General features: G+C 47.9%; 1 protein-coding gene across 2 annotated transcripts in view; it reads right to left on the bottom strand.

Moving 5' to 3' along the window:
• The window catches only part of SNX9 (sorting nexin 9), a 51,919-nt gene that overhangs the window by 22,198 nt on the left and 17,702 nt on the right, over positions 1-12,019 (bottom strand). For both annotated transcript variants that reach the window (XM_078615512.1, XM_078615511.1), the window contains exons 7-14: positions 11,808-11,892; positions 9,861-9,986; positions 8,462-8,579; positions 6,778-6,908; positions 5,564-5,667; positions 4,016-4,119; positions 3,211-3,288; positions 441-520 (exon numbers count right to left, since the gene is read on the bottom strand). In XM_078615512.1, the coding sequence (XP_078471638.1) occupies positions 441-520; positions 3,211-3,288; positions 4,016-4,119; positions 5,564-5,667; positions 6,778-6,908; positions 8,462-8,579; positions 9,861-9,986; positions 11,808-11,892 (826 nt within the window). The remainder of the gene's footprint in view (positions 1-440; positions 521-3,210; positions 3,289-4,015; positions 4,120-5,563; positions 5,668-6,777; positions 6,909-8,461; positions 8,580-9,860; positions 9,987-11,807; positions 11,893-12,019) is intronic.

The raw sequence follows: 12,019 nt of genomic DNA, 5'->3' as shown, positions 1-12,019 counted from the left end.
CCACTCACCCGCACATACACATACACACACACACTCACCCAGCCACTCACCCGCACACACACACTCACCCAGCCACTCACCCGCACATACACACACACACACTCACCCAGCCACTCACCCGCACATACACACACACACTCACCCAGCCACTCACCCGCACATACACACTCACCCAGCCACTCACCCGCACATACACACACACACTCACCCAGCCACTCACCCGCACATACACACTCACCCAGCCACTCACCCGCACATACACACTCACCCAGCCACTCACCCGCACATACACACACACACTCACCCAGCCACTCACCCGCACACACACACTCACCCAGCCACTCACCCGCACATACACACACACACTCACCCAGTCACTCACCCGCACATACACACTCACCCAGCCACTCACCCGCACATACACACACGCGCGCACTCACCTGCTCCATGACAATGGTAGCGATTTCGTCGTACGTCTGGCTGGCTTTGCTCAACGCATCTGTCAGGGTTGGATCTTCCCCTGCAGCGCGGACATTAATGAGACATTGTTTGGCACAGGCACGACCGCAATTTGGCAAGAAAGCAGCAGCAGGAGCAGCATTACAATTACAGGAGCACATTGGTTTGCGCCCCGTATGATGCGTAAACGACGGCACTGGAAATCCGAGGGTGGTCTGTAAAATAACCCACGAGTAGCTGTGGAGCATCGTTGGCAAAAGTAAATATAAACAGAACTCCACTTTTGTCTCTCCGAATACACATCTACAAATATTAAATAAAGTTTTACTCCATCAACCTAACTGGCTTTCCAGACCAATTACACTGGTCAACACACTTTTTCTGGCATAAGGTGTTCCAACGGTGTTAAGGTAATTTTGGGGTGCTGATTCCAAATCTGGCATCAGTTTTTGTCCATCACATCAGGGTTTTGAGATATCAAATATTGCATTTTCAATAAAAACTGCAGAGGAAAAATATTAAATAAATGTGGATATCTACATAAAATGATATTATAAACACACTATCCTAAAAATACAGCACCATATTTTAACACTAAAGCAGTCACTGACTCGCAACAACTTGCAATCATAAGTGACAGAGTTAATTTCGGGTAAAATCAATGAAAATGGGGTATGCCGATAGCATAAAATGAGATGTGATAGAGCAAATCTGAGATCAGATTTGGAATCAGCACCCTGAAATTAGTCTAAAACAGCTGCAAAAGTCCAGGCCAGAAAAAATGATTTTTTTTTGTTGACCAGTGTTATCAAGCAACAGCAAACTCTGGACCGTTTCCACCTTTTGGGTCTCATCAGCAGAGTGAGGCTTGCTAAACAAATTGCTGGTGGATTACCACATGCTATTGGCAAGAATACTCTCCAGATTTTATATGGGGGACAAACATCTTTCTGCGTTTAATTTGTTTATTCCCCCCCCCCGCACCTCCGATTAGCGCGGTAGGCTACGTACGGTGCAAAAGAAGTTCAACATACAAAGGTGCCATGGAATGGTTCTTGGCACTTATGGCCTGGCATGCCTCTAGCCACACTACCTGAGCACCTATTAAGACTCACCTGTCTTCTTAACTGGTGCCTGTTGACAGCTCTTTCTTTCCCCAATACGTCCACTAGGCTAAACGGGGTTCTCACGACAGTGACGTCGCTACCGAGTGTTGCAGGCCATGCAACTGCATCGGGGTCCCATAAATTGGACAGTGGGGGGGTCAGGGGGGGAAGGCGGGGACTCCCTGCCCCCCCTCCCCAATTTAATTCCTCGCACCGGGGTCCATGCCAACCACGCTCCGCCACCGCAGGCAACGCTGACACCCGCAGCAGGAGGATCGCTGAATGTGAACGGAGCGACACCTGACTCCGTGCGATGTGGGTGCAGGGATCGACAATGTACACGCGCAGCAGGCATCAGGCCAAGGCCGTAATTATAATATATATTGGGGGGGACACATCCCCCCAAATATTCAAATATGCTCAAAATGTCCCCACCAATATCTTGCTATAAAATCGATTTCTGTTTATATGATTGTGGTTATGGTTGTACTTTATTAATCCCAAATCTCTCACATTACATACAATGAAATGAGAAAAGGTAAAAAAGAAAAAAACAGCTATGTAATACAATACACTATTAGACATTATTGTAAAGTGATTTTTGTTTATATTTTAGGCAGGAAATGGCAGGAAATTCGTTTTCAAATTTAGATTTTTTTTTTTTCTGGGGGGAGACCCCCAGACCCCCTGGAAGATTTGGTCCCCCCCAATGTTGACTCCATAGCTACGGCCTTGCATCAGGTTGATGATGCAAGGCCTGCACTTGGGTGATCTTTAGTGAGAAACAGCCTCGCTGGCAAAAAGGCCATCAATTGCTTGGCTTTAACATTTTACTACATTTCAGAATCAGAATTTTTATTTATCCTGGATGAAATCCGATAAGCTATGAAGCTCTTTTTTTCACAGATGTCCAGCAGAAGCGGGTCACAAAGTTACAACAAACAATACAAAAAACGATGCCACGTTGCCATGGCTACTGGGAGGAGAGCTGTCTGCTTCACTGAACCGGACAAGCGGGGCTCGGTCCAGACTCAAACGGCAGCCTTACCGGGCAATGCCAGTATGGGCAGGGTCACGTGGTTCTTGTTTAGTGGGTCACGTGGTTCTTGCTTAGTAGGTCACGTGGTTCTTGCTTAGTGTGTCACGTGGTTCTTGTTGAGTGGACCACGTGGCTCTTGTTTAGTGGGTCACGTGTCTCCCTCTCCTAAGGGAGCAATAAACCTTTGCCTGGACCATCGTCGTGAGGCCAACTCTGAAGGGAGACGCACGTTTAACGGCGTCCCCTTGGTTCAATAAAACTTCATGGTTGTGTTGTGAATAAATACGGTGGAAAGGAAAAAACATATACTGTATATATATCTCTCTCTTGGCTCTGGATGGTAACCTAACCACAGGATGCTTTGTCGCTTATTCAAAAATATATACCATATCTCTCGGATTGTTTCCTTCCTGCCACTGAGCGAAAGGGAGGGGAGGGTGGGTGGAGTTGTGATTGTGACGGGGGCTTTGCAAGTTGCTGAGACACCAGACGTGTGCGCACCTCGAAAAGCGATTCTATTGGTCAGCCAGAGAGGGCTGCAGCATTACTGGGCAGAGACAGGATCGACGATGCTCCTTGGGGCTGGTGAGAGTGCGTCTTACGTACCCGTGTAGGCGCTGGCCTTGAAAGCATCCGAAAGGTCACCGAGCGATTTGCCAAACCTCTGCAGCTCCTTGGACAGGGCTGAAACACACGAGCGAGCGAGCGGCGTCACCGCGGGGTCTGAGATGTCACAGGAACACATTGAGACCCCACCTCTTCTTGCTATCACGCTGGGCGAAGTGTCGCACGCCTACAATCCAGCTGAGCTTTTGGGAGCCACGGGGGTTGTTGGTTCACACGGGGATTTTTTTTACTTCCAAACCGACTGGGAAGTGCACGGTGGCCAGCAGATGGCAGTGGAGAAAACGAGGGTTTGTGAATCCATCCGTGCAGACCATATTAAAAGGATCATTCCCTTTCACTACATGAGTTGTCCGTGGGTGAGTGGATTTGTATGCGAGTGTGACACTTACCCAAGAATAACATGCTTGTCGTCAGGTTTTCCAGTTGTGAGCACAGTACAAGATCGTATATCTGACTTTTACAAACGTGCTCTGACCAACGAACTGCTCGCATCCAGTGCAGCATTTGTGCATTGTGACCTTTCCACACATGGTATTCTTAATCTCCTGTACATTCGCTTACGTCTCAAGCACAGTGAAGCTTGTCCCGATGTTTAATGCAGTTTGTGTTTTATTTTTTTCCGGTGACCTACCTGTGCACGGTGTAAGACTGTAAATTTGTATAGATACTCAAGCAGCCAATCTTTGTACATATCCGCCTTGACCTCAATGCCCACAGAGACGAATATGTGACAATGTATTGTTCATAGTATGTGAGTGTGACACCACGATTTAAATTCACACACTTGTGCTGCAGGTCTTCCAGTGGTCCTGCCCAACAGACAACACCGTCTTGGTGGTTTCATCCATGGCCTTCACGAACCTCCCAAACGTCTCGAGGGTCTGCTCCCTGCAATTCAAGACAAACGGCACCTCTGAGCACCCCCCCGCCCTCTCTCTGTTTCCCCACGCATCGCCCATTACAGCTTCACAGCTCCACTGTGGATTTTCAATTAAAAAGTTAACTAAATAATATGCGGCTCGTGGCCCAACGGGAGGTAAAACAACGCAGAAGTTAGGAGCGTTGGGGCTCGTGCATCATCCAAGGGTTCTTGGGGGTCGGAACGCAGGCAGCCACCGATGACAAAACGATGCAAAACATAAAAGTGCGCGGTAATAATCTCAGCCTGGTCCGCCAATAACTGTCAAACACAAATCATAGCATCATCTATTCCACGGTGATGGGATTCCAGCATGGAACACAGAACCTACAATTATGACGCTTAATATGAGCATCAGTTCGTGTTTTGTGGCATTTTTTTATGTTTATACAGAGCAGCTTGGTGCAATGTATTAAAAAACCCGTTTCATTGCAGTCCTGTGTATTGTTTGTCTGCTTTGCTCTTGTAACTCCATTACCTTGGACCCATCTGCAGTAAATACACCCTCTTTTCAAATCCTTTATATTAAGTTCACTTGCTTGCTTGCTTGCGCGCTTACGACCGTGCAAATCTTTCGGTCGTTTTTTAACCCACTTCCCGTGATCCAATCGAGCTGACATTTTGCACACAGACTTGTTGTGCGTGACAATTTATTTTCGTGAAAAAAAATTTCCTAAATTTTCCACTTTTTAGGATTCATTTTATATTTCATTTAAAATACCAATGTGATTAAAATGAAACTCTTACTCAAGATAAACAGAAATGAAAATAAAATAAAACCGATGCCACGCATATAAAGGATTTATAGTGAAAAACTTAGTTTTTACGGGTTAATTTTTAGCTCTGAGAACTGAAATGTAACTTAGCAACGCCAAAGAACTGGCACGTGGCAAAGCTCTCTTGAGCAAGAAAGTGGGCGTGCCGTGCAGGGTCAGGCTTATCACGCCTCTAGAAGTGACTCAGTGTGCAGGCTGGTGCAGCAGCACAGGAGTCCATGGGCCAGAGCGGGGTGTAGGGGGGCAGGCACTGGTTTCGTTGGTCAGGGACCCCCCCCCCCATTTCATTCCTTGCTCGAGGTTCCATGCCACTCCTCGACTCGCCCAAGTGCTGGAGAGCTCCCCCATCCCCCCTGGCGCAGTTTTTCTGCCCCCCCCCACCCCTCCCCAGAAATCCTCGGCACGTTCTACCGGAACTTGTGTGCGTCCTCAATAAAAACACTTTCTACGTAAAAAATACAATTATATAGATTAATAAATAACTTTAATCAAATACAAAATAAAAAAAGGGAACGTCTTCTCCCCTGGCGACACGACCTCTGACGCCGCGACCAGGGCAGACATCGGCGCCACGACATTTCACGGGTAAGTAGTAGTAGCAGTCAAATAAAGAAGACGACGCTGAGGGTATACGCACGTGGCGGTCAGAGTGATCTCGTCAGGCGGGGTGTCCACCATGGAGAAGAGCGCGGCCCCGACCGCCTCATCCTTCTCCGCTCGCCGCTTGCCAGTCTTCCAAGCCTGAGCAGAGAGATCACCCGATTAGCACGGTTGGATCAGTGCGGTGCGAACGACGATCTACATTCATACATCATCTGGATTGAAATTAATGACGTCCCTTTTCGCCCTAGATGACGGTGTTAGAGAGCTGTGTTTAAGGTGGCGTGAAAACACGTAACGTGGGCAACCGTGAAAAGGCTACCATCTCCCACCTATGGACCATACCACTTTGGTCTGTGCTGCTTCAATGGAGGTGTAAAACTACACAAACTCTCTCCTGAAGCTCTCATGCCGTGGCTATCAGACCTCGAAATGTGCATTTAGCTCCTAGACATGACCGCTACACACGAGTATAGAATCACATCGTCACGCCGTGTCGGCAGAGCCGCAAGCCAGGGTCTGTCTGCTTGGGTTTCTGTGCGTCCAGGAAGTGGTCGGGTGACACAGGGGTCAGATCACTGAGTCCGCACCCGCGCTGAGATTCTGGGTTAGAATCAAGAGTGACCACCAGTGATTACACGAGGGCAGAGGAGTTGATCGTTCTCAGCCTGGTCGCCAATTGACCACACAACGCAGTGTGGTGGTCACCTCATCCAAACACTATCCAGGCTCAACTCAAACTTAGTTTGCACGATCTGATGAGATTGGACACATTCAATATGCTCTTTAGTAAATAAATTAACACAGTAGAAGAGCAAAGTTGATGTCCAGGTACAGCGCCAAAAGCCAGACCGCTGCTTCTATGAGATACAGGATGCAGCAGGGCCGTCGCAGAACTCGTTACATATGTATGTTGTATGCATGTAGGTATGTATGTTGAACTTCTTTCGCACCGTACACAGCCAATCATGCTAATCAGAGGTGCGGGGGCAGGACAAACAAACTAAACACAAAACTAATTTCTAAAGAAATTAGTTATTTCTAATTTCTAAAGAAATTAGTTATTTCTAAAGAAATTCGTTTTCAATCTAGATTTAAAAGTGCACACCTCCAGTGGTTTCCTAATATCGGAAGAGCATTCCAGACGGCCGCATAAGCGCATCTTAAAGCGCGCGATGCGACGCGATGCCCGTCTTTGTTCGATGGTTACAACTCAACAGGACCACCCGTCGGGTGAGTTGTGAGACTCGCCTTTTCGTCGGTGAATCTCAGAAAGTGCTGGAAGACCTCGCTCTGGGATATCACCGGATGACGGCAAATGCGGTTGAGCCAGGCCTGGAGACGCTCCTTGCGCAGTTGGATGAACTCGTGCTCGAAGCGGCCTGGGGGGGGGACGCGGGGTGGGGTGGCACACGCAGGGGGCGCCGTGATGTTAACTACCTCGCCTGGCATGCAGGAGGAAGTCATGGGTTCGATCCCGGATTTGCGTGTTCTCCCCCGTGATCGCGCGGATTTTTCTCCGGGTCCTCCAGTTTTTTTCCCCCCACACTTAGAAACGTGCGTTTAGAGCATTTGGCCTCTATAAATTTCCACGCGATAAGCCACTTCATTGAGCTATCATTCGTGGCTAGGTAGCTTCTGAAAAAGAGCTGTATATAGCAGCCTTCCACCTGGTAAAATAAAATTTAAAAAATGTTGTTTAGAGTTGGCACACGCATGAGATGGCACACGAGGGCACGCGAGGTGGCACCGCACCACGCATTCAGGCCGTGTGACGCACATTCGGCTACATTGGAGGTATGGTGCTGGTTTGATGAGGAAAATTTGCAAAAACGAAGAAATCCGAACTACATTGGCAGCAGAGGGCAGTGCATCAAAGTCAAATGGTGCACTGCACTCCACTGCAATGTTTACGCACCCCGCCTTCACTAATGCTTCACGAGCGAGGTGAAGCATGGTGAAATCACCTCCACAATCACTGCGGCAACGGTATTGAGTGGCCCTCATCCAGCAGTGGATTGATAAAAGGACTACACATGTACAGTACATGACAAACCGAGTGCCTCTCGCAGTGACAGAAGTGACCGAGGTGCATTGCTGATGGGATAGGTCAAACATCCCGATGCGTGACCCTCTTGAAAGACAGAGAGCTCTGTGACTCGACGAGGCTTTCCTGGGTAACTTGCTGACGTCACGAGTATTGGTATACAGCACGTGGCAGTGACGCGGTGGAGTGGGGGGGGGGGCACGTAGCACGCGGTTTTTGTAATTTAATCACCGATCACAGACAACAAGCGGCACAGATTTCGTCAGACTCCTATTCTGGTGGGGGAGGGCGGCTCTACGGGTACTCCTCTACTTACGAACGAGTTCGGTTCCAGAGGTCTATTTGTAAGTCGACTTGTTTGTAAGTCGACTTGTTCTTAAGTCCAACTTTACTCCCGTCGATCCAAACATGTTGCACGGCGTGTACACTAAACACGGCGAATGGATTTAAAAGTTGCATAATCTCCTGTAGATGTAGAAGCCACCGGTTCTTCGTGTTATGCAGGTGTAGGTACCACCACCGCCATCCATTGCACGGCGGTTGAACTTACGAGTCTCGGTCCGAACAGGTAACTGGACATAGGGACAGGTTTGTTCGTATCTCTGGAAGTTCGTAAGTAGAGGAGTGCGTGTACACGTTAATTAGTACACAGAGGCAACCTTTACTCCATTTCACCGAGACAACGCCGGTGCCACCGTCGGCGGCTCACCGTCGTGGCGGACGGAGCACGCCGCGTCAACGTTAAACCTGACACGCGCACTGCTCATTCGTGCCGGCCTTCATAAATGCTCACTAACAGCACTTGCCCCAACAGTCTGTTAAGGCAATAGGGGAGGATCTTTGTCTGTACTTTGTGTGTGTGTGTATGCAGTGGCGCGTGTGCCAGACCTGCCATCTGCTTCTCAGGCAGAGGAGGGATGGGGATCGAGACTCCGAACTTGTTCACCAGACGCTCGTGCAGCCAGTCGAAGTGCTTGTAGCGGTGGCTCACAGGGCACAGCGTGTCCTGTGAGCAAGCATCACACACGGTCACATCACAAACCCATCCCCATCATCATCTTGTTGTTGTTGTTGCAACAAAACGCAAGCCCCGATACGGCACGACGCACGGCTCGCGTGACCGGGTAATCGAAATTCACTTAAGACGGTCCCTGACGCAACTGGACAGGAGAGTGGCTGGGGGGGGGGAGCCCCCACCCACCACCGCCACTGCCTCGGCCAAGTTTGGGGGGACACCACATCGGGGGAGAAGATGACAGATTAAATGGGGAGGGGACAACCGGGGAGGGGGAAGTATGACCGACCTAATTACGGAAACATGGAGGAGAGGGAGGATGGGGGGGGGGGCAGAAATAAAACCCGTAAGATCAAATACGGTAACATACGCGCAGCTAATGAGCGTTCATGCTAACCCTCCTCCATTCCGAGTTAATTATCATCATCGTCATCATGATCGCTTAGCATGTCCTGCTAACACCAGTCACACATGTCCATGCCGCAAACAGTATCCTCGTCAAGTTTAAAATCAGCATCACCAATTATTACTAATTCATCACCAGCAGCATCATCGGAGTGTACAGTACCTACAGGTACCTGTCACATAACACGTTACACACATTATGCCACCCCCCTCGATCATTATACTCTTTAAGTTTATAAAACATATTAAATTATTAATTATCTTCTTTAAAATCAGTTTTGTGTCATGCAGGCACCAAATCACACACATCCACATCGCATGCAATATCTCTTCTTCAAGTTTACAAATCAACAAACCAATCATCAATTGCCATCAATATTATCATCATCATCAATTTTGCCTTTGATCGTCATGAATCACCACATATAATCATGTTTCTCATTTAATCCCAATCACCAATATTACAAATTTTCATCATCATCAAGTTTAATAATCATCACCACCACCACTGCCATCAAATTTAGAAATAATGTCATCGTAATTATCAACATTAATACTACCTCTGGACATCTGTGAAAAAGAGCTTAATAGCTCATCGGATTCCTCCATGATAAAAAAAAGATTCTGAATAATTATCATGAACTTTGACCAACATAGCATTCATCAATTTCACTCATAATAGAGGTTTTTGGGTTAGATCGCGTAAATATATAAATGTGTCGTTAAAACCCGACACAGCCAACTGTTGTGAATATTACAAACTCACTGCATCGTAACCTGCGGTCATTGGTGGCATGCCCCCCCCCCCCCCCAAGTGCCCAGCCATCCCCTCCCACCTCCCCATCACCCGGACCCCGGGACAGGCACCTTAGGGATGAGGCGGTACTCGATGTAACTCTTGAGCCCGTGCAATTTGGTGCCCTTGGTGGGGTCGTCCACCATGCAGATGAGCGGCAGCGGCGGGTATTCCCACACGGCGCCCAGCTCGCTCTCCTGAAGCCGGCAGACGCGGCGGAAAGAGAGCGCGGGGGAGAGAGACGCGGAGGGAGCGTGAGGAGGAGTGCGGCGGTGGCACCAACGTGGCATTTTGTAGCGTGAGGGCCCTGTGGTGGGTTAAGCGTGGGCCCAATGATCGTGGCCCTACCGATTGTGGCCCCAATGACCGTGGCCCCACGTAACTCAAATGACAAAAGAAAGAGAGCGAGTGGGTCTCTCACACGCAGTTTAGCTCGACAATTTAAGTGTGTTATGCATGATGCACCGTGTTGTTTTTGAATGTTGGCTTTGGTCTGCAATCACTCTCGCACTGCGTAATGATCTCAAACACCCCGCCCACCCAAATTTATTCCAGTGACTTGAGATGTACCGCCCCGCAGGCGCGACATGAAACATAAACGATGATGACTATGACGTGAACAGCCCGTTTTGTAAATGGGCTGCTGGATGAAGGCCTCCCCACACCGTGCTTCAGTGCAGGTTTGAAGTCAGGGAACATAGAAGTACAGAACTACAATGGGGTTTCTGTACTGCCCTTTGTTGCCCACCACGCTGCCCCGCAGTTCTACGTCACCGAATTCATAATTGACTCTTTTGGGTGAGATCGTGTAGGTATGACATCACTTTTTTTTTCTAAACTAAAACTCATTGTAATCTTGATTTGAAGCTTTCGTGACTGCAGGAATCCATACTCTTTGGTTCTTTCGGTAAATTCACGTAGGTAGAAATAAAATCAAATAAATCACGACGTTTCGATCGCAACACAATAGAAACGTCGTGATTTAGTTTATTTTATTTCTAACTACGTGACTTTCCCGAAAAAACAAAAGAGTATAAACTCATTTTATTTTACCAGGTCAAGGCCACTTGGCTTTGAGCTCTTTTGCAGTCGCGACCTCACCCGCACATGATAACTCATGGAAGTGCCTTATTGCGTGCGCGAATTTATATGAGCAGCCGAATAATCTAAACGCGTGTTTCTAAATGTGGAGGGGAAACACCGGCGGATCGAGTTGTCACGTGGGCAAAATAGGAATGTTGCAAAGCAAGCAAAAAATATTGACACTTTTAATCTAGATTTGAAGTTTTCGTGACTGCAGGGATCCATACTCTGTGGTTCTTTGCCCACGTCAGCAATTGTTTCTTGCTGTGGTTGTCCCACCTGATGACGGACGCTTGTGTTGCGCCCGAAACGTCGTGATTTAATTTATTTTATTTTATACCTACGTGACTTTACCGAAATAACCAAAGAGTATTGACACTGTTACACGACGTTCCACTGGAGATTACATCCAGCATCATCAGATCTTGAGAAAGCTAAGTTATGGAGCTTGGCCATGCACACCCTATCCAGAAAAAAAAATCCCACTTAGCTTTCGAGATTGGGGGCAATCTGGGTGATTTAGTCAAAGCCTGTCTCCCACATGGCCCCACAATTTGTTTTTGTCTGCGGTGTTAACTGCCGTACAGGCAGAAGATATGCCTCTTTCCAATGACGCCGCTTGAAATGTAATAATTCTGTGGGCACGGCGCTGCGTTTGATTCATTGGGGAAAGTCCGACGAACGTTGCTGTTGTAACATTGAACCACTGGAACTTTTAACAGGGAGACCCTCATGATTAAGTTACCGACCCCGTCCGTCCAACTTCCAGCTTTGGGTGACTGATTGTTTGTTTTGTTTCCACCCCCCCCCCCCCCCCTTTGGATATTCTGTGAGGCTAAAAGTTCTTTCAACAACAACAAAAACCCCAGCCTGCTTTAAAGTGTAAATATGTGGCACATTCTCATTATATATTAAAAAAACAGAACACAACGTACCATAATGAGTATCCTCTCTTTGTTCTTCACAACGACCTTCCCCGACAGGTAGCCGTCCATGCCGTGCTTGGCATACATAGAAAACCTGAAGCGAGAACCAAGGCGCGTCTCGTGAGTGTTTGCCAATACGCAACTGCCGCAAGCAGAGATTTTGAAAAAAACATATTTCTAATTTGACGATTTTTTATTCACACGTCACAATTGTAATTTTT

This window comes from Lampetra planeri, chromosome 47, assembly GCF_965212315.1.
Source record: "Lampetra planeri chromosome 47, kcLamPlan1.2.h2, whole genome shotgun sequence".
Taxonomy (NCBI): Eukaryota; Metazoa; Chordata; class Hyperoartia; order Petromyzontiformes; family Petromyzontidae; genus Lampetra; species Lampetra planeri.
Note: the sequence above shows the minus strand (reverse complement) of the source record. Positions and strands in the feature narration are given on the sequence as shown.